This window comes from Lytechinus pictus, chromosome 18, assembly GCF_037042905.1.
Source record: "Lytechinus pictus isolate F3 Inbred chromosome 18, Lp3.0, whole genome shotgun sequence".
NCBI classification, from domain to species: Eukaryota; Metazoa; Echinodermata; class Echinoidea; order Temnopleuroida; family Toxopneustidae; genus Lytechinus; species Lytechinus pictus.
Window position 1 is genome coordinate 12592752 of NC_087262.1, and position 24156 is coordinate 12616907.

The 24156-nt window shown below is 36.2% G+C and overlaps 1 protein-coding gene across 1 annotated transcript; it reads right to left on the reverse strand.

Moving 5' to 3' along the window:
• Positions 1-8058: 8058 nt before the first annotated feature.
• On the reverse strand, positions 8059-23868 carry LOC129281503 (probable E3 ubiquitin-protein ligase HERC4). The gene is made up of 12 exons (XM_064113115.1): positions 23669-23868; positions 22175-22332; positions 20320-20442; positions 19010-19105; positions 17086-17298; positions 16161-16256; positions 15447-15565; positions 14484-14684; positions 13270-13453; positions 12058-12160; positions 11008-11401; positions 8059-10668 (listed from the first exon to the last, which is right to left on the reverse strand). Exons 1-11 carry the CDS (start codon positions 23775-23777, stop codon positions 11193-11195), a joined length of 1611 nt encoding a protein of 536 aa, XP_063969185.1. The 5' UTR covers positions 23778-23868; the 3' UTR covers positions 8059-10668; positions 11008-11192.
• Between the last annotated feature and the right edge of the window lie 288 nt (positions 23869-24156).

Below are 24156 nucleotides of genomic sequence, written 5' to 3' on the forward strand. Positions count from 1 at the left end.
CACAACAAGCGCATTTTCTTATGGTTTGTTATTATGTACAATTCAAATTATATAAATATTTGTTTTCTAAAAATGCAACATAGTTATGCTATATGGTTTGGTTCATCGCGAAATGTGTAACCCAGCGTTGAAAATACCATAGGGGTATTATTTTTGCACATCTATGGATATTTGGTTTGTCATATAATCAATATGAATAAAAGAAAAGTATCTGCGGCAGTGTCAGTCCACTAGTAGAATAGGCAAGTGATCATCAAAGCCAGGAAACAAGACAAAAGAATTAGAATTTCAATATGATGACCAATAATATATTGATTGAATTTATTCACATATTCTACAAAGTAACTAACTAAATATCAACACAATATAACACAATACATTTGATTATAAAAAAAATGTGTCAAAATGATTTAGTATAGCAAGTAATGACAGTATTATGACAATGACAACAAGTGTACAATATAAAGGAACCTGCATAAAAAGCAGAGCTTGTAAGGGCTGCAGGTTCCTTTGATATATGAAGAAATCAACAATCAAGGAGATGGGATACGCACATACATCCCGACACACACACACACACACACACACACAACCCCTCGCAAACACACCCACACATACACAAATCAGACTTACATTGGAAGATCCAAAGATAAGTGGAAAGGATAAGGGGAGGTAGGTTCTTTGAAATAAAGATGAAAAAAAAATCTGGAAAATCGTTTTGAGAGTTGAAACATAAATATACACAAGCGAATCTTGAAAACAAGGAAAATACAGAGAGGGTGATATATATTGACTGTTCTCATTATACTTTCTAAAACTGGTTTACTGGAAACTTTCAGCATAACACTAAAGTTAGTAATGCCATGCCCTATTTGAACATGAACTGCGAATGTGAGTGTAACACATATTACAGGCCAACTCAGAAATGAATAATAATCACTTTTAATTCCTCCATGATTATCTTTCCCGAATTTTTACTCATAATTCTGATATTTGTTGTAAAATAATGGTCCGATAGCAGTATAGCGTAATGGAACCATGACCAAATAAGGCATATGCGGTTTTGCGAGAGGGCATTCCACTCCAAGATCGTAGAAAGTTGATGGCGATAACAGGACAACATATTACTACCCATTACCTACATGCGAATGGAAGCCTGGGTTGATTTTACTTTTTGTTTATAGTATAACCATGGAGCTATATAGCCCTATGGTATAACACGAGCCCCCAAAATCAAATGTAGAGTATTATACATGGTGGTGGTGGTGGTGGCGGCGGTGGTGGTGGTAGTAGTAGTAGTAGTAGTAGTAGTAGTAGTAGTAGTAGTAGTAGTAGTAGTAGTAGTAGTGGTAGTAGTAGTAGAGCAGTAGCGTGAGTAGTAGTAGTAGTAGTAGTAGTAGTAGTAGTAGTACTAGTAGTAGTAGTAGTAGTAGTAGTAGTAGTAGTAGTAGTAGTAGTAGTAGTAGCAGCAGCAGCAGCAGCAGCAGCAGTAGTAGTAGTATAGTAGTAGTAGTAGTAGTAGTAGTAGTAGTAGTAATAGTAATAGTAGTAATAGTAGTAGTAGTAGTAGTAGTAATAGTAATAGTAGTAGTAGTAGTAGTAGTAGTAGTAGTGTAGTAGTAGTAGTAGTAGTAGTAGTAGTGTAGTAGTAGTAGTAGTAGTAGTAGTAAAAGTAGTAGTAGTAGTAGTAGTAGTAGTAGTAGTAGTAGTAGTAGTAGTAGTAGTAGTAGTAGTAGTAGTAGTAGTAGTAGTAGTAGTAGTAGTATTAGTAGTAGTCGTATAGTACTACTACTAGTAGTAGTAGTAGTAGTAGTAGTAGTAGTAGTAGTAGTAGAGTAGTAGCGTGAGTAGTATTAGTATTAGTAGTAGTAGTAGTAGTAGTAGTAGTAGTAGTAGTAGTAGTAGTAGTAGTAGTAGTAGTATAGTAGTAGTAGTAGTAGCAGCAGCAGCAGTAGTAGTAGTAGTAGTATAGTAGCACTAGTAGCAGCAGTAGTGGTATCCCCCCAGTTGTTTACGCCTTGTTTCATGTTGTCCTGCTACCAGCATATCCTCCCGCGTTGGAATGAGTGCTCCCAGAAATTCTGAAATATGTAATAATTTTTAGAGTATCCGCCCTTTGCCCCCAGCATTTTATTTTGCCCTCCAATTCTCCCCCCTCACTTTAAAAACCCTGGTGCCGCCACTGTCGAAGGGACCGTCTCCAGTTCAATAAAGAAAATGAGGAGGGAGATGAAAAGATGAAGAAAATTAAAGAAGAGGACGAAAAGTGAATAAAATAAGGGGAATGGAAAACTACTACAACAAAGGTTTAAAGCTACCTTATTACAGGACCTTAGTGAGGTATCATGCATCATGTTTAAAATTACAAAAAGTAATTTCAGGTTTAAATATTAAGCAATTCAGCACGCGCTTCACACTTACATCATCTTATCAGTTAAATACGTACCCTCTTCTTGAATTCCTACAACAGTACTTAAAAATGCATCTTTTTGAAGTCACTATATTAAAAAAAATCAGCTAAATCGCATCAAGTGTTCATTTAAATACACATCATGTTTATAATTTACAAGAAGTAGGCCTACCAATTACCTTTATAGCTCGCACTTAAAGGTCAAGTCCACCCCAGAAAATGTTAATTTGAATCAATAGAGAAAAATCAAACAAGCGTAATGCTGAAAATGTCATCAGAATTTGATGTAAAATAAGAAAGTTATGAAATTTTAAAGTTTCATCTATTTTTCACAAATCAGTTATATGCACAACCCAGTGACATGCAAATGAGACAGTTGATAATGTACATCACTCACTATTTCTTTTTTTTTTATTGTTTGAATTGTACAATATTTCAATTTTTACCAATTTGACATTGAGGACGAACTGAACTAACCATAAGATGTTGTAACTATGGTAATACCACATGTTCAGGGAGGAATAAAACTTCGTTTCACTGGACGATGAGGAGAAAATTAGAATAATTTTATATTTCATATAGTAAAATACAAAAGAAATAGTGATGTCGTCAGTCCCCTCATTTGTATACCAACCAGGATGTGCATATAACCGTTTTGTGAAATTAAGCGAAACTTAAAAATGTCATAACTTTCTTATTTTACATCAAATTTTGATGATATTTTCAGTGTTATACTTGTTGGAATTGTCTCTTTTAATTCAAATCAACTTTTTGTTCGGGTGGACTTGTCCTTTAACGCATGCACAGATCATAATGACAGTCAAACAGATTTTTAGTGCATAACATATACAGGCCTAAAGATCGAGTTTAACCTCGCGCTTCGCGCTTGCATTATTTATCCAGTGAAATGTGGATCCTGTTTTTATTTTAAAAAATTGTTTGAAATCTCCAGTTTCAGGTACTCTCACATTATCATTATTACGTACAATGGACAAAGGAGAAGTACCGTTGTAGGCGACCCCCCCCCCTTTCAGGTCATCAGGGGCATATTGTTCTCGACTCTATATCACCATGTACGGCAAATGATATAACTGAACATAGGCCTATAAACATGTAACGAGATAATAACATGCACTAACCACGCAGGGGGTCACAAAATCATTGAAGTGGCATCTAATCGTTTTCATTTGAGATATAAACACAGACCGGCCTGTCTGCTATTGTCATTATCCATCCATCTGTCTTTAATTAGATGTCTTGGCTAATTGTCGGCCGAAGTAGCAATCAGAAGAAACCTCTCGAAAGTGAATGTGATTGGCTGTGGTCTCTCAGCCTTGAGTCCGGGTGCTGGAGCGAAGAGAGCGCATTCTTCCAGAACTCGGCTCCCCTTGCTTCTAATTCAGCCGCGTTATATGACGATGAATAATATTTCGATGTAGTTTGTCATCAGTTGAGATGATTATATTGAATGAATTTGGCCCCTTTGCCGCTTAGCTTTGGCAGAAAAATAGCCCCAAAATTGACAAAGCTAAAGCCGACCGCGGATCCAGGATTTGATAGGAAGGGTTCTTTTTTAAAACGAAAAAAAAAGTAAAATTCACTCATGACATGCAAAATAAAATGGGTCTGGGATGGAGGGTGGGGGAGGAGGGGGGGGGGGTCGCTCGCCCCCATTTCCAATATTATGAAGGCCTTTGCAATGTCTTTCGATTTATAGAAACCTGATCCTATATGGTCCATAAACAAAGTTTTGCAAATGTTGGTTGGATAAAAATATGAATTTTTAACATGCATCACCATCAAACCATAAAATGCATTTTAATACTACAAAATGTCAGGGGCGGATCCAGCTTTTTATAAAGGGGGGGTTGGGGTGGTATGCGAGGGAGCGTAGCGACCGAGTCCAAGCGAGCGGAGCGAGCGAGGGGGGAGGGTGTGGGAGGGGGGTGTCCCCCCTCCCACAGTAGGGAAAATTTTTGAAAATCTGTGTGTGAAAATGGCGTTTTCTTGCATCTAAAACACCACTCTTTTTGGTATAGAGGTCGTTGCCAAATTAACCCCCATGAAAATTTGTAAAATTAAGTTGCATTTTCCTGCAATGTAAGGCCAGTTAACAACACAGATACAAAGAATTGGGGACCTTGGAATAAGCACTGTTAGCCTAATACTTTTATTATGAACAGCTTGTCACTGATACTCACTGGCAAATTACAAGTTTTAAAAAAAAGATAAGATTTTAAAAAATGGTCCCCGGATTTTTTTTTTTGGGGGGGGTTGCAACCCCCCCAACCCCCCCTCTAGATCCGCTTCTGAATGTTCATGCGTTGAAGAAAAAAAACTGAAACTGTCAATAAGATTGCCATTGAAAAAAGAATACTGAACTAATTAGTCGTATAGATGGCAGCAGATACATGTATTATCTTTGTTTCGGGCACGACTGAAAAATTATGGACATTACCTTTTTTTAAGGCTTCATGCAATCTTCAATCGTTTATTATCCACACAACCTATGATTATTCATTTATTGATTTTCTCTTTTATATGTATATGGAGCAATTTCTTTTCTTTTCTTTCTTTCTTTTGTAATCTAATACTTGTTAAGGGGTGCATTTTCAGAATATGGAAAATACATCGCTGTACTTGTTTAGGGGCTCAATTCTGGGAATACTTGCCAATAGTATTTGTTTCCAATACTTGTTAAAGGGGAATCCAGCCTTGGCCATAAAATGTTGTGTTGGGAAGGAGAAAAATAAATTAAACAGAATGGTGAAAGTTTGAAAGAAATCGAACAAGCAATAAGAAAGTTATAGCTGCTTTAAAATTGAGATCACTAATACTATGTAGATTTCAAATTGGCAACTGGGTAAGTAAATTATGACAAGGGGCAAGGACAACTTTCCCATAGGCCATGTACTTTACTATCAGGGATTTGTGGTTTTCTCCTAAGTACCCATTCCCCTTGGGCAGTAATCTAAATATAACCCAGGTAGTATATTGTTTTATGTCCTCATGAAAGAAAAATATAATTTGAAATAAAACTTTTGGGAAAAATGACATTTTAGCCATAATATGTATTGGAGTACATGGAAGAGTAGTCCTTGTCTTACATCACTATGACATCCCGTATGCGGCCAATAAGAAGTCTCCATGGGTATAGTGATTACCAATATTTACAACTTTTAAAAATTCATAACTTTCTTATTGTTTGTCCAATATTGTTCAAACTTTCACCTATCAACTTGTCTGATTTTTTTTCCCCTTATAAAATTAAGTTTTTACTTGGGTTGGATTCCCCTTTAAGGGTAGGGTTTCACACGGCAATACTTGTTAAGGGGTGCATTTTCAGAATATGGAAAATACGTGTTTAGGGTGCTTTTCAAGACCCCGTGGTCGCGCTTGGTATCCACTCGTCAATAGAAGTGGCCCTCCCCCCCCCCGGGTTTGTGTATGGTTTTAATGTGAAATAAAATGAAAAATGAAATTAATATTGAATTATTAAATTATAATTATTAAAATTTGCCTCCGACGAAGATTCTGTTAGGATCGAAAGCTTAGGCCCCTTTTTGACTTTCTAATTATTAAAATTATCAAATTATTATTGTTAATTATTATTATAATTATTAAATTATTATTGATTGATTAATTCATTCATTCATTCACTAACTCACTCGCTCATTCAATTATTAATTAATTCACCTCATGTTCACAATGACGTAAGAAAATTGAAGAAATATAGAGCACACAGTACAAAATAAACATTAAAAATGCTTCAAAATAAGCAACCCTCGTGATAGATTCGTTTAATTAGCAATTCACGAAATTAATCAGTCATTGATTGCAGAAAAACCTTTCCCCCTCTGTCATCTAATCTTTGTTTCATATTTATTCACTTATGAAGTCACTCTTCATTTAATTAATATATCCATCCATCTAGTCTTTGATGTGTACAAATTCTTTCATTCGATCTCTCATCCATCTTATGATCTATCCATTCATTGATTCATGGAATAATCCTTTAATTTATTTAATATCTCCCTTTTCCATCCACCATTTTATTTATTGATAGGTCCACTCTATAATTATCTTTCCTTCCTTCCTTCATCCATCTATCTATCTATCTATCCTCTATCTATCTATCTATCTATCTATCTATCTATCTATCTATCTATCTATCTATCTATCTATCTATCTATCTATCTATCTATCTATCTATCTATCTATCTATCTATCTATCTATCTATCCATAATTGAATTCATGTTTTACTCATACATCCACTTGCTTATTTATTCATTCATCCATCCATCCATCCACCCACCCATTCAGTTTTTGATGTATACAAATTCTTTCATTCCATCTCTCATCCATCTTTTGATCTATCCATTCAAGGAATTATCCTTTCTTTCATTTATTCAATATCTCCCTTTTCCATCCATTTTATTTATTGATAGGTCCACTCTCAGTAATTATCTTTCCTTCATTCATCCATCTATCTATCCATAATTAAATTCATGTTTTACTCATAAATCCACTTGCTTAATCATTCATTGATTCTTTCTATCCAACATTTGATTCCTTTTATTCATCCACCAATCCACTCACTAAGTAGTAGTACTACTCACCTATCATTTAATCCCCCTTTTTTAAATCCATCCATTTGAATACTCAGTTATTCATATATTAAAAAAAATACCTTTCCCCTCTGATCATATCACATAACAATCCACCTCTTCTACTCTATCTCTTAAAACAACCTCCTCTTAAGTGTGGAGTAGTATCCGTGTTACAGGTGTTAGGCAGGGAGGGAAAGGGGGCACTTTAGGGGGGGGGGGCTGTCCCTTGATTTTTCAAGTAATATAGAAAATAAAAAAAGGTCAACAATTGGGAAGAAGTAAAAGGGAGAAATAGTAGTGGGAAAGAAAGGGTTGGAACAATAACTATGCATTGCCAACCAAATAGAACCAGTTTTGTAACTGAGAAATAATGCAAATAAACCCGCTTTCTGGGGGAGGAAACACACACGCATTTGTGTTTTGAATAATCCTATCCCCCCAAAGAAATTATAACAATGAAAAGGAAGGAAAGGGAGGGGTGTGGAAGAAATGACTGGAACTATATAATGGGCATACTGTAGTACCCATTTTTCATGATTTACAATGCAGCTAAAATGCAACTTGCCCCTCCCCTATTGAGATGCAAGTACTGCAAAATACACTGGTACACTGATACATGTCTTATCCTTCATTATCTCTCCCCCCTATTTTCAAAACATTCATTTCTTCTACACTGGTTTGAATCACACAGGTAATTATCAATGTCATTCAAATAAATAAAGTACAGTCAAAAGTTTTCTGAAAACAATAATTTCTATAGTTTTATTCATACAAAATAAATAAACAGAAGAGCAAAGAATTTCCAGAAACCAATGTTAGCATAATTTCAATTGATGGCAATGCAATGGAATTGCCAAAGAGGTATAGCAATGTTTGAATCTAATCTGTTAACATTTTAATAACCAGTATGTCGACTGCATAATGTCTGTTAAAGGGGTACTCAAGGCTGAAAATAATATGATTTGAACAGATAGAGTAAAATCAGGCACGCAAGACTGAAACTTTCATCAAAATCATACAGGGACTACAAAGATATATTTTAAAGTTATGCATTTATTCGGTGAAACAGTTATGCATGTCTTCATTAACATGCAATGAGCAAGCTGATGATGTCATATCCCTAATTATTCTTCAGGCCTGTGAGTGGAGGTTAAAAAAAAATCTCAAACAATCTGAAATGCGATATTTCTATGATAATGTGCATGCTCCGGGGCCTGAATTTTTTTTTTAAAGGAAATATTTTGTTTCCCTTTTATATTTCATTATATAAACTCATATTGATTTCCTCCAAGAATGAAAAAAATGTAGGATTGAGAACTGCTCATTGTTGCAACTTATTTTGTTGTAAGAGAGATGTATCATACACACATGCATGGAAATGTATATTATGATTTCATAATAACATAACCTTAGAATAAGGAAAGTGGGAACATGACATTATCAGGCCCCCTAATGCATATTCATGATGGTGTGCATATATATTGCTCAAATCTAAATTCAATAACTTGGCTACATTTATAAGTGATCAGATTTTGATGAAATTTTAAGCATTTTGCTCAGTGAATTTTACTTTATTTATTAAGATATAATTATTTTCAGCCCAGAGTATCCCTTTAACTATAACATTAATAAAATTGCACTGACAATGGGATCTGGTGGTTTTTGCCTCTTTGTTATAAATATCTGGCAAGGAAGGTGTGCTTCAATGCACAACTGAGATGACATAAACAAAAATATCAAAATGTATTAAATAAACCCACCACTGCATTCTTAATCATATATATGATAATACACTGATATATTGATTTGATTGTATCAAGTATATCTTACGTGCAATCCAAAAAGGCAGATTAGTTTTGATGCAGATACATAGGTATGGCACCTCCATACATATTTCTTTTATTTATAAATAGTTAAATATATTACCAAAGAAAACTTGAATATGACATCATAAGAGTTGGTTATCTAGATTAATACACTGTAAAGAGAATCATTTGAAATCATGTCATAGCATTAGTTTTTCAAGGGACAATTAGCCTAGGTAAGTCACTTTTTCACATTTTCAGGAAAAATACTGTTCCTAAAACATTTCAAGAGTCAATAACATGTGCTGATCAATAGATCCCGTCATGTCCGAAAGTAATTTTCAAGATAGAAGCAAAGTGCGCAATCAACTATTCTTTGGTTTTACTAGATCAGCAAATTAATTTCATAGTGAAACATATTAAAGGGATGGTCCGGGCTGAAAATATTTATATCTAACTAAATAGAGTAAAATTCACAGAGCAAAATGCTGAAAATTTCATTAAAATCGGATAACAAATAACGAAGTTATTGAATTTTAAAGTTTATCAATATTTTGTGAAAACAGTTATATGCATAACGTCATGAATATTCATTAGGTGGGCTGATGAGGTCACATCCCCACTCTCCTCTTTCTTATATTATTACATGAAATCATAAATGTTTCAATTTTTCATACATGTGTAGATGATGTGTCACCATTATGATGAAATAAGTTGTGGCAGTAAATAACTAATGCACTTAATCAGTTGTCAATCCAATTGTTTTAGTTCTTGGTAGAAAAATTTTGAATAAACCTAATTTCATATAATAAAATACAAAAGAACAAGTGGGGATATGACATCATCAGCCCACCTAATTAATATTCATAAAGGCATGCCTAGAACTGTTTCACAGGAATAATGCAAATCTTTAAAATTCAGTAACTTCGTTATTTGTTATCCGACTTTGATCAAATTTGCAGCATTTTGCTTTGTGAATTTTACTCTACTTATTGAGATATAAATATCTCTAGCTTAGACCATCCCTTTAAGCAATAGAATGGAGGATCAGCACAATGGCCTACTAGTATAACAAGTTACAAAACTTAGAATACAATTCACTCTTACAACTACATATCCTTTTTTGCATACAATTATTGATGCTTGCTTTAACACAATTTGTTCATGTTGACAGAATTTCACTTAACTTAATTTACACTAAAAGTGCAGTGTATATTTTTTGTATTGTTGTTTTCATGACTGAAACAAGATACAATTAACACCACATGAATAATTCATGCCAATTGTTTTGCTATAGCTTTTAACTTATCAATAAATAAGTTATCTGAATAAGTTAGCTTACAATATATATTCTACAATGCTGTATCTTTATAACAATATTATATCCTAATAAAACCTTGTAAAGTGAATGTTTTCAGCCTGCGAGCTGCTTGTTCAATACGCTATAGTAAAGAATAGTTGCTTCCTACGCTATGCTTCAAATACAAGGTATCAAGTATATGGCAATTGATTGTTAATGGCAAATTTGATTAATCTATTTTTGGCAGATATTACCACATTAGAAGATCCATATGTTAGAAAGTGTGATGTCCCAGTTAAAGAACCTACGATTCCAATCTTAAATTGACATTCAATACCTGATGATAAAATTCATAATTGCCGTTAGTAGTTTCTCTCATAGGTCATCTTTACTTTGTAGTTGGGTAGGTCTAGAAGATTAAAGCATGTATCAAAAACAGGTAAGAAGTCTCCTTTCACCGATTGGATAATACTTCTGCAAGAAGTCCTCTCCATCATTGATACCTATGCTAAAGTGAAACCCTCTGTTGCAGTTTGTAGATTCTACCGTAGGACATCTGTGCTTGTGGAGATGGGTAGGTCTAGGAGATTGAAGAATTTATAGACAACATGGAAGAAGACTTTGCCATCTTTGATACCAGTGCTATTGTAAAACCCTCGGTGTGTTCAATTGCAGTTATTAACTTCTCCTGTAAAATATCTTTTCTGTTATAGATGGGAAGGTCTAGGAGATTGAAGCAAGTAAGAGCAACAGGAGAGAAGTCCTTTCCTCCTTTCATCCCTATGCTAAAGTAAAACCCTTTGTATGTTCTATTGCAGTTAGTAGCTTCTCCCGTAGGACCTCTTTGCTTGTGTAGATGGGTAAGTCTAGGAGATTGAAGCAAGTATGAGCCACAGGGAAGAAGTCCTCTCCTCCTTTCATCCCTATGCTTAAGTAAAACCCTCTGTATGTTCTATTTCAGTTAGTAGCTTCTCTCGTAGGACCTCTTTGCTTGTGTAGATGGGTAAGTCTAGGAGATTGAAGCAAGTATGAGCCACAGGGAAGAAGTCCTCTCCTCCTTTCATCCCTATGCTAAAGTAAAACCCTCTGTATGTTCTATTGCAGTTAGTAGCTTCTCCCGTAGGACCTCTTTGCTTGTGTAGATGGGTAAGTCTAGGAGATTGAAGCAGGTATGAGCCACAGGGAAGAAGTCCTCTCCTCCTTTTACCGGCTGGATGATAACCTGAAGGCTCTTCCAGCCCTGGATAGGTACGTGGTTGCTTCCGGTGAGGAAGACTAGGGAAGAAAGAGAGAAAGTGAGAACTTTTGGATTGAAGGAATGAGTATGGCATGCACACTGGCCATTATTCACTAAGGAAGCTTTTCAAAACCTGGGGAGCATTTCATGAGAAACTTTGTCAGTGATTTTCATGAACCAATTTGCTCTCAGCAAATCAGATGTAAGGATTTGCAGAAGCTTTTAACATCTATTGGTGAAATTCACTGATAAAACACCCTTTTGGGGATGTTCCACAAAGAGTTAAGTGTGACTTAGAGTTATGCTCAAATGAAGACTTGCACATGATAATAACACGCAATCATATTAATAATTAAGCAGTAGCGCGGCGTCCTCTTAGCATGATTTGACCAAAGCGCCAATGCAGTGATGCCCTTAGTACTGCACGAAACTGGAACTTGAAGTGCAACTGTAAGTCACACTTTAATAAATCTTTGTGAAACAACCACCTGGATTTTTATCCTCATTCAGATATATGATAGGACAAAGCTCAGCAACATCTTTCAATATGTCCTGGCAAGCTCGTTTGAAACTGGGAATACAAATCATGAAATTGAACAAATTTTCCAGGGATCTTAAAACCATTTCCCTCGGACCCTGGTAAGTTGAATTTAAGCTATACGAATGCAAAAAGAAAGAAGAGGCACAAACTTACCCAGAAACTTCCTCTTGTCATCAACGGCCATCTCCCTGAAAACTTGCCAGAAGAACTTGATGGTAGGATGACCAGCACTGTACTCTCCTTTATACTGCACAGTCTGTATCAACAATAATGGTATGTATGGCAATAATAATAATAATATAAAGTGCATAACAACTGGTGTAGTTCTCTATGCACTTTACAATGCATACAACAAAACATATGTATAATTCATTAAGCAATTTCTAACAAGAAACTGATTAAACGACAGTAATATAATATAGTTGAATTATAACACAATGCATCATAACATCATTTAACTTAAGAATTAAAAAAAAAAAAAGCAACGTACACAAGTGCCGATTCTGGTGACAATGCACATATGATAACCTACTATAAATCTGAACCTATGTGACTATCTCAGTGCTCAACATATCGGTGCAGCAAAAAACAATCACGCACGTCCAGATCCCGATTTATGATAACCCTTTGTCTTTAAAACAATTTTAGACTGCATAGAGAAAATGCACAAGTTTACTTTGCCAAAAGTAGAAATATTTGACAGAATGAGAGGGATATGGTATCAACTTACATGGTATAATCTACTGTAAAAATGATATCCGAACTTTTTACACTGTGCCTCAGAACACTGAACAGGCAGAATGAGTGGGTGGACCAGAAGTCTTCCAAACCTCTTCTAATTCATTCCCGTTGAACGGCTGGTTACCAATGACCATTGCCACGAGTTCCTGAGTGCGAATCCCCGAAGCATTGATATCCTTGGGCAAGATTATTATTCTACATTTACCATTCTCTACCCAGGTGGAAACTTCTCCTACAAACCCTTCATGTCTTACAAACGTCTCAATAAACGTCAAACGTCACAATACACACCAGTTGAACGCCTCATTACCGATGACCATTGCCATGAGTTCCTACATGTAGGTTCAAATCCCCACAACACTACACGTAGTATCCTTAGGCAAGATATTGATCTGCTTTTGCCACTCTCCACCAAGGTGCCTATATTCTCCTGGGATTCCCTGCCACTAATGTCATACAAACCTCTTCTATTTTGAGCTCCTCGTTACCAATGACAATCACCATGAGTTCCTGAGTGTGAATACCCCACAGCACGAATATCTTCAGGCAAGATATTATTCTACATTTGCCACTCTCCACCCTGGTGGAGAATTTCTACTACAAAACCTTTGATGTCTTACAAACCTCTTCTAGTTCATCCCAGTTGAACTCCTCATTACCGATGACCATCGCCATGAGTTCCTGGGGATGGAAGAACCTCAATACATGTCCGCCACACACTTCTAGGAACCCACTGCTGAAGGCTTCAAACTGCTCCCTCACAGATGAATTCAAACAGTAGTTGACGTATGCCATCACATAGTCATTCCTGGAGGAAGAGAAGATGGAACATGCTGAGGAATCATATTTTATTCATTTCATTCAGTCATCTGTAGTATTCCTTAGGGTAGCCTTGCAATAAAATTTGTTATTGTAAAATCAGTAGTATTTGCATATTAGCATATTTTTGTACTTGGTTGATATTCTGTATATCACTCAGGTAAGGTACTGACATCTGTGCATATATATATATACATGTATTTCTTCTTAAGAGCACCACCAGGGGGGCGTTACATGAAAGGACTTGTCAGAAATTTTATCCGACAAGTACTGTTTTATTCATCAGTTACTATGGTAACAGTGCCTCTCACTCAATCATAATCAAAGAAAGTTGTCAGACCGGACAACTTGTCAGACAAAAGTGTTGATGAAACGGCCCCCTGATGATCAAGGGAAGTATTTCAAGATATGAATAGCCGATGATTTTCACTGACAACTGTTATAAGCTACTAAATCCTTGCCTCTGATTGGCTCAGAGAAAATTTGTTGGTGCAAGTCACTGCTTCATGAGACACTCCCCTGCTCTTAGCAATCTGTGATAACCCATTCAAGGTCTAAAACAGACCTGAGAAATATCTTCGGGAGCTTTGAAACGATCGTACTGGAGGCTTGAGGTGCAACTGTCAAGAATAAACTTTACTTATAAAGCCTTGCGCACACTACACAATATGACTATGACACAATTTTTGAACAATTCACATTGTGCATTACATATGAAAATTCTAAGAAGCAAAATGATTCTATTTGAAGTTTGTTATTATGCTAGGAATTAAAACAAAATCAGAATTTTGCTTTGCTGCAAGCCTTGTGGTCAGAGTAAAGTCCAAATTAGCTTATAAGTCACAGTCGATGACGACATAAGAATTGAAATTGAATTTGCTATTATTCCTACAGGGAAGCTCAAAATAGACAGAAATTTCAATTTTAGTATTCAAACCAAAATTCAGAACTTTGATTATTCAGATTTTATAGGATGGAATGTTCATATAAAATGCTATTCCAATATGTATCTCACTAACCTATTTTTGAAGGTGAGTTCTTTTTCTGATCCGTTGGGAACTAGATCACTCGTTTCCACCTCTCCAAAATTGTCCTCGTTGATCTGGAAGAAGAGAGGGAAGGTTTCACTGAAGCTCTCTGGATCATCATAGTCTAGCACTGATTGGAGGTTCTGTGCAACCTGGGGTTCTAACTGCTTGAAGTCATCAAGGGTGGTCTCCCTAGCGATGGAAGCAACAAGAAAAAGGAAAATGTTGATAGTGATGAGGATCTTGGTGCTCATGATGTTGTATTCTACAGTTAATGTAAAGAATAACATGATGATGATGTGACGATGATGATGATAGTGATGACAGTGATGTAGTGATGATAGTGATGATGATGATGGTGATGATGGTGATAGTAATAATGATGATGGTGGTGGTGATAGTGATGATGGTGATGATGATGATGGTAATGATGATGACGGTAATGATTATAATAATAATGGTGATGATGATGATGGTGATTATGATGATAGTGTGATTATGATGTTGTTGACGGTGATAATGATGATGATGATGGATATCATAATTGTCACAGTCGTAATATCATGACAATAACAAATACATTTTACATCTTGTTTTGAAGTCCGGTGGACTTTGAAAATGACAATGATGACAGTGATGATGACAATCAATCAAATAAATATATAAATGTATCTGCCAGTGTTTCTTTATCGTCATCATCATCTGCTGTAATCTTGAAAGGGCTCTGCAGCTTATCTCAAAGATCTTTGTGGAAAAAAAATGTCCCCAACACAAAAAAAATAAATAAAAATAAATAAATAACAGCATCAAAGCATATATATTTGTAATGCAATTCTCTAAGAGAGCATAATCATACACACAATGAAAAGTGTGTAAAATTGTGCCGTGTAACATCAGTTACCGTGAAAATGCCCATATGCTAAAATGAAAATGAAGATACTTTTTTTGTTTTACCTATCTAAGAGTTTCTTGTAGAGTGCTAATGGAAAGGGAAGTGAGATGATCATGTTGTTGTAGATGGCAAGACCACATATAAGACCAACTAGGCGAAACATTTTGATGTCTTCAAATGACTAGAAAAATAGAAAGGGGCAACAAAGCAACATTAGATAATCATTCTTTTATATGAGAAGTGAACAAATAGATAATAAATCCTGAGTTCAGTCTCAGAATTGAATGATAAAGATCAATCCTGGCTTTAGCTCGAGCAGCCACTTGATATCAATCTGAAATTGACTGAATACAAACAAGTGCCAATTTTACTGGCTAAGAATGTATCAACATTTGTAAAATCTCTTCAGGCAAAGAAGTAACCCATTGATTTTAAATGGGTACAACCAAGAATTAAATGACTAAGTAGAATATATTAACATTTAGAAAATTCCTTTAATCACTTGTTTGAATATAATTCATCAAGCAAACATATTCACAGCATCCTAGATTTACCAGCACTTTCATTCCTACCAAACTAGAAGATATTCCTACACAAGGAGCATGTAGCTTACAGCTGCTCTGTTACAGCTAGGGTCAATGATGCTGCATACCGTTCAAGCACATAGGCAGTCCTGAAAAAAAAGTGCTATGCACTATACATTCATGTACAAGTTCAATTTATTATGGATGGCAAATGTCTTTAAAAAGAAATTTTCTTGTAAGGAACTATCTCACCTTGCTGTTGAACCAGATCTTTCCTGAGTCTTCAAAGTATCTGAACATTCCATACTTGGGATCCAAGATCTCCCTCATAATCAGCATGAAGAATTCCTAACAGCAAAATACAATATAAAGCAAGAAAATAGTATCGTCATAGAAATATGTGACAAAATTACAATACTCTGACTGTGATTTGAACACCGTACCCTGGCTTGCATCATCATTGCTCTACCAACTGAGATGTCTGGGCTTTCGTCAAGGTAAGGCAACATTCTCACACTAGCCTATCTATATCTTACCTTTATCAGCAAAGCGCGATACTTTCATACCAAATCAATCATACGCCAAAGGTCTGACATTGAGACATGTATTCCACCATAGCTGGTCAATCACTGCCAACAGATTTCTTTGGTGGACTAATAAGATATTTTTATTTCTATGATGTTTTTCTACGATTATTTTCAATTCTATCAATCACGATATTCATTAATAATATCAGCAAATTAATTAAGGGCCCTTTGCACAGAGAGAAGGGCTATAAAATGTAAAATTGAAGGAGTATTAGGAACTTGCATTTAATTTCCTTAGTTATGTTTGAATGAAACTTTATTTTGAATAGGAGCCCCAGATCTGTCCTTCTCTTTGCCTTAAAGGGGAAGTGTCCTCGAAGAAAAAGACATGTGAAAATAGTGGTGACATTATCAATACATTGCCTGCAGAAATGTGGTGATCCCTATACAAAACCTACAAGAATTACAGAATTCATAAGTCAATATTTTAACCCACTGTCTACTGGAACCCGGTTGTCCCTGAACAAGTCATACAAGAATTACACAATTCAGTAGTCAACAGGTTAACCCATTGCCTACAGGAAGCCTGCAAACCCTGTACAAAGCCTATGAGGATTACAGAATTGAGTATTCAACAGGTTAAATCCTACCTTCTGGACACCTCCAGCATCGATGGCCTCCTCTCCAACAAAGATAACCTTGAGTGGTTTCTTGAGATTGTGCTGGTCTAGGTGACCGAGCTGGTCTATGGCAGACGAGACCAGGTTCTCTCTCATGACGCACAGGACCAGGCATGGATTCACTGGGTCCATGTTGAAGAATACATTGGCAAAGTTGGCACGTTGGACCTCTTCCATAGCAAACTAGACAATACAATGAAACAAAGATAACCTTGAAAGTGGTTTCGTGAGATGGTGCTGGTCTAGATTACTGAGCTGGTCTATGGCAGACGAGACCAGGTTCTCTCTCATGACGCACAGGACCAGGCATGGATTCACTGGGTCCATGTTGAAGAATACATTGGCAAAGTTGGCACGTTGGACCTCTTCCATAGCAAACTAGACAATACAATGAAACAAAGATAACCTTGAAAGTGGTTTCGTGAGATGGTGCTGGTCTAGATGACCGAGCTGGTCTATGGCAGACGAGACCAGGTTCTCTCTCATGACGCACAGGACCAGGCATGGATTCACTGGGTCCATGTTGAAGAATACATTGGCAAAGTTGGCACGTTGGACCTCTTCCATAGCAAACTAGACAATACAATGAAACAAAGATAACCTTGAAAGTGGTTTCGTGAGATGGTGCTGGTCTAGATGACCGAGCTGGTCTATGGCAGACGAGACCAGGTTCTCTCTCATGACGCACAGGACCAGGCATGGATTCACTGGGTCTATGTTGAAGAATACATTGGCAAAGTTGGCACGTTGGACCTCTTCCATAGCAAACTAGACAATACAATGAAACAAAGATAACCTTGAAAGTGGTTTCGTGAGATGGTGCTGGTCTAGATGACCGAGCTGGTCTATGGCAGACGAGACCAGGTTCTCTCTCATGACGCACAGGACCAGGCATGGATTCATTGGGTCCATGTTGAAGAATACATTGGCAAAGTTGGCACGCTGGACCTCTTCCATAGCAAACTAGACAATACAATGAAACAAAGATAACCTTGAAAGTGGTTTCGTGAGATGGTGCTGGTCTAGATGACCGAGCTGGTCTATGGCAGACGAGACCAGGTTCTCTCTCATGACGCACAGGACCAGGCATGGATTCACTGGGTCCATGTTGAAGAATACATTGGCAAAGTTGGCACGTTGGACCTCTTCCATAGCAAACTACAAAAAGGTAACAGAAAGTAACGATATTCAGATGGATTCTCAGATGCAATTATAATGTTGTGAATGGGCTTCACCATGGAACTTTTTTCGCATACATGATTTTTTCTGCAAATCACGGGGGTTCCTGACATTTTCAAGAGTTGTTGAATTCGCGTTGTAGCAAACATTTCCACAGCATTTCAGAGAAGCAAAAAATTGAGAAAATATGTGCAAAAATATGCTCCTCTAAGCCGCCAGGTATTTTGTACATAAATATATCCATGTAAAGGACAGTTAGAAAGTGTGAAAAAGTGGCTTACATTTCACTTTTTTTCGTACCTTTAGATCTGAAAATTCATGTCACAGTTTGATCTGTAAAAGCAATCTTTGGACCTCTTCCATAGCAAACTAAACAATACAATGAAACAAAGATAACCTTGAAAGTGGTTTCATGAGAGGGTGCTGGTCTAGACAACCAAGTTGGTCTATGGCAGACAAGACCAGGGGCCCATGTCGAAAATCTTGTTATAATAACATACTAGTAATAACATTTAAAAGCCTTTGAAATCCTTCAATCTGATTTAGCCGATGGTAAATTTGTTAAAGAAATTGTGCATTTGTCCAAGATTAAAAAAAAGTAATAACATGTTGCGTTGTATTCTATGTGATTTCAAGAATAATGGGGTGAAACATTGAGGGGGCTGTCATGGTGCCCCTGTTCCTTCTTAAATGTAAACTCTACTGACAATCTTACCTGCATCTGAAGAAGGGCATCTAGATGAAGCAATGAAGACTTCATGTCAGCGTCAAAGACGAATGGGTAATCACAGAATGTCTTCGCTTCACAGCCCTGAAATTAAACATGGAATCTACTGCTGAAATTATAATGGCTTTAGGCACCAATCATCAATCATATTGCAGATTGGGGAATGATTTTTGAATGGAAAAACCAACATCTTAATTTAGCAAGAGCACAATGTCAAATAATTCAGCTGTCAAAGCATTAGCACCTTCTCTGACCATTAAAAATTGAATTTGAAAAGTCAGCACGTACAACACTCCAAGGAACGGAGACAACATGAAAATTCATGTATTCGCGTCACAGTCCTGAAATTAAACATGGAATCTCCTGCTAAAATTATAATGGCTTTATATCATCAATCATATTGTAGATTGGGGAATGATTTTGAATGGAAAAACCAACATCTCAATTTCAAATAATTCAGAGCTGTCAGAGCATTAGCACCTTCTCTGACCATTAAAAATTGAATTTGAAAAGTCAGCAGGTGCAACGCTTCAAGGTAAAGAGACAACATGAAAATTCATGTATTTCTTAAACAAAATACTGAATGCTAGACAAATCTTACAATGAATCCCCTGTCACAGAAGATTACAAATTTATCCTGACAGCAAGTACCATTTTTTATTTTCTTTACCTAAAAAGAGGACCCCCCCAAAGTTTTATTTGATATTATTTTGAGCTCCATTGCTTTGTCGCAGAGCTCCCTGGAAAGTCTTTCATCAACACTGCAGTCTGACATAGTTGTCAGGTCTGAAAAATTTCCGTGATTTTGAATCACTTTCTGACTATCAACAGTCTGATAAAAGATCAACCAGTCATTTCAAGAAACAGACCCCTGGAATTAAATTTAACCAAGTTTTTTTTTCAAGGGCAAATGCATCTTTCTCATTTACTATGCCCATTGCAGAGGTTAACACTAACAAGCTTAGTTTATTGTTTTGTAGGCGTGGCTACAACTATGATGTCATTTTCAACTAATAAGATGACTACATATATTATTTACTGCAGAGATGAATACCAATAAGCTTTGTTCATTGTTTTGTAGATGTTTAGGATTAAACAATGTCATTTTCAACCAATCAGATAACTGGAACAACATTCTAAAAGAAAGAGTATCACATGAGCTATTATTCACTGCAGAGATTAGTACTAACAGGCTTAGTTCATTGTTTTGTAGGCGTGGCTAAAGCCATGATGTCATTTTCAACCAATCAGATGACTAGTATAACCAACATTCTTAAAAAGGGGTGTGTATCACTTACCATGCTGTGTAGAACAGTGTTCTTGAAGAATTGTAAGAAATCATCCTGCATATTGATGTACTTGCCAATGTTTGGTATATGAAACTTGTAGTAAGGGAGAATCTCCCCACTTCTGGTATTGATCTAAAAAAAAACACCATGAAAATAATATACATCTCTCAATACGTATGATGAGGAGAGACTGGATTTTCAGCCAGTGAATTGCAACATGTAAATAATAAGACAGTTCGGAGTTCCATTCTGCGCATGATCAGAAAAAGGTAATTTGTACTAAAATGATATGGCGATTTACTATTTCATGAGATACATGTAAGCAACAACTTTGATGTCTTAATTATTCATATATTCTTTTGAATTGGGTTTTTCATTAGATCCACAAAACACAACGATGCGTCAACTATAGCGTATTTCACAGTTGGCCAAGTACATTGTTAAAAGAATATGCTAATGCGTTCAAAGTAGAAATGCAACAAAACCTTCATAGTGTGTCCATCGTTGTGCTATTCTAGTCAACTGGTGTATGCAATTTCTGCATCCTGCTATGTGAGGCATGCTTAAAGGACAAGTCCACCCCAACAAAAACTTGATTCGAATAAAAAGAGAAAAATTCAACAAGCATAACACTGAAAATTTCATCAAAATCGGATGTAAAATAAGAAAGTTATGACATTTTAAAGTTTCGCTTCATTTCACAAAAGAGTTATGTGCACATCCCGGTCGGTATGCAAATGAGGGAACTGATGACATCACTCACTCACTATTTCTTTTGTATTTTATTATATGAATTATGAAATATTTTGATTTTCTCGTCATTGTCATGTGAAATGAAGTTTCATTCCTCCCTGAATACGTGGAATTCCATTATTTTAACATTTTGTGGTTCAGGCAAGGAGGTCCTAATCGTCAAATTCGTAAAAATCGAAATATTGTATAATTCAAACAATAAAAAACAAAAGAAATAGTGAGTGAGTGACATCATCGACTCTCTAATTTGGATGTAACTGGCTCGTTCATAAAACTATTTTGTTAAAAATAAGCGAAACTTTTAAATGTCATAACTTTCTTATTTTACATCCGATTTTGATGAAATTTTCAGCATTGTGCTTGTCTGATTTTTCTCTATTAATTCAAATCAACATTGATTCAAATCAACATTTTGTTGGGGTGGACTTGACCTTTAAATAATATCTTGCTTTGAGAGAAATGAAAGGTGATTTGACCAAAATTGCCCATGAGGTGACGTCTAGATTTCAAGGATATGATTTATTTATTCATCTATCAACAGGTATCGCAATGAAATATTTGAAATCAATTGCAAATTTACGTTGCAATTTTACGATTGATAGATCAATTCTAACTTTTAGAAAATTAGCTAACAATCCTTGCTGCACGAAGCAGATAAGCTATCAATTGCAAATTTACGTTGCAATTTTACGATTGATAGATCAATTCTAGTTTGTAGCAAATTGGCTAACAAGCCTTGTTGCTCAAAGCAGATAAGCTATCAATTGCAAATTTACGTTGCAATTTTATGATTGATAGATCAATTCTAGCCTGTAGCAAATTGGCTAACAATCCTTGTTGCACCAAGCATATAAGCTATCAATTGCAAATTTGAAATAAATTGGAAGATACATGTATAATATGCGGACCGAAAAAGAGTTTGAAATGCCCCTATAGACATGAATGATCACCTATAACAAGAAAGATGATATTACAAATCTCATTTTTATTCAGTGGTACAATTTTAAATGGAAGTTAAAACAGTGCATTTTCTAAAAGAAGCAGAAGGGTGGGTAGGAGAGGTGTCTCCCTTTACTATCCTGTTTAATCAACCTTGTCTGGTTTAACCAACCTTGTGTAGTTTTTCAAGCACCCTCATAGATGTCCACTGCGTCTGGATATCACCCGTAGTGGACACGGACGGTGACTCTAAGATGGACAACACACAGTCCTTATGAATGGTCAAGATACGGTTGAGATGGCGTGGTAACAGGCTTGACCACCACCTGTCTGATAAATGAAAAATATCCATTATATTGTAAATAAAAAAGGTAAAACAAATTTGTGAATTGACCCAATAAAACTTAATAGTGACACTTTACTCAAGGGAAATTCTCATATGCTAATCAATATTAATAATGATGTGCATTATTCATATAGCGCTTAATACAATTTTTTACAAGCTCTTATCTGGACTTTAGCATGGGTAACCTGATAGGGCACTCAAGCATTCAAGGAATTCCTTCCTACCAGGTACACATGTAGGATGGAGTGTGGCAATATAGATAAATGCCTTGCCAAAAAGCGGGGGAGCTGTAGTGGGATTTGAACCCAAGACCTTGTGGTTCAAAGTCCAGAGAGTTGCACACTGAGTCACAACCCCTATACAATATACACTTTTGAGTTGCATATGATTTTATTCAATTTTTACCAATCTGCTTCTCTGATTTTTCATATTTATTTTTAATAGAAAAAAATATTTGTGTAAATGAATAATTTAATGATTCATAAATTCATAATCATCGTAAAGGCTTTGGACCTTAAGGCAAAGCATAATACAGTCCGACCTCTCTTATCCGGACACGTTGGGACCAGCACCAATCCGGATAAGGGATTTATCCGGATCTGGGAGACCCAATATTAAATACACGCAGCAGCTGCTGCCTCAGCTCCCCAACGGTGGTATAGCTACGCGTTATCTATTGTAGTGGGCGCGCGTACAGGCAGTGTCAGTGCAAATTATAGGCGGTATTTTTATGGAAATGAAATTGATCAATGGCAAAAACTGTTGGATAATTTACCTGCTAAAATGGTTGAGGTATAAATCGAGCATACCTCGACAGAAAGAGAATGACTCAATGAAACAAAGTTTTACAATTAGAACATCGCGGCGGGTATCGCAGCTTCGCAATGTCAGCCATTGTTATACTGACTGTAGGCTCAAACATGATAGATGGCGCTGTCCATATTGAGGCCTAGTGTTAGCTAGCGAGACATGATTGTGTTGTTTTTCTTGGGAAACAAAAAGAGAATGTGATGACTTGTTTCTGCTGCGCCCTGATTTACTAGAAAGTAATCCTGCCTAAGTTCTTTCGGTGATTTGGGTGAGATATTTTCATGAAAAATAATGTTGTTGTATGTAGACTATATTGGAAAATATGTTATCAAAGTGAGTTTGCGTATAGGATTGAGTTTAGATTGAAATCTCATTTCCTCACATACTAGATTGAATTGGAAAAAAAAAAATCTCGGCAAATGTGCGTCCGGATAAGAGAGGTCGAACTGTATAAGTATATGCAATACAACAAAGACAACAATGATCTTATGAGCGAAAATCAAGGTATACCTATTGTTTCCTCTGCATCTGCTGATAGATTGAGCAAGGCCTTCCCCATTTGAAGAATGGTTTGTCTGCACCACTGTTGGGAAGGATGGCTGAGAGCGGGACATTCCATTATTAAGAGGTAGAGTCTAAGGCTTTCAGAGACTGGGTACACCGAGGGGTGTTTCTGAAGGGTGGGGATGAGGTGTGAGTTGATGATCCCTGAAATCTATGATAGTGAAACATGAAGGAGGAAAATCAAGGAGATTAATACTGTATAACAATATCATATATAAGAGATAGATAGAGAGAGAGAGAGAGAGAGAGAAAGGGGGGAGGGGTGAAAAAATGAAGATTTTAAATCGATGGAAGTAAGTAGATGATAGGATGATGATCATTAAATCAACACATCTAAAGAAAAAGAGCGAGCGGGGAAGTAAAATAGGAAGAGAAATTGGACATAGAAAAACATAGAGAGTGATAGAGAGTTAAAGAGAAAGGGGAACAAAGGA

What these genes read in the sequence shown, in the direction of transcription:
- LOC129281503 (XM_064113115.1), bottom strand. Translation starts at nt 23,777, where the DNA reads ATGGAATGTCCCGCTCTCAGCCATCCTTCCCAACAGTGGTGCAGACAA. An exon ending in GAACTCACCTTCAAAAATAG is followed by an intron (nt 13,454 to 14,483) that starts GTTAGTGAGATA and finishes CTCTTCCTCCAG; the next exon opens with GAATGACTATGTGATGGCAT. An exon ending in TGACAAGAGGAAGTTTCTGG is followed by an intron (nt 11,402 to 12,057) that starts GTAAGTTTGTGC and finishes TTTCTTCCCTAG; the next exon opens with TCTTCCTCACCGGAAGCAAC.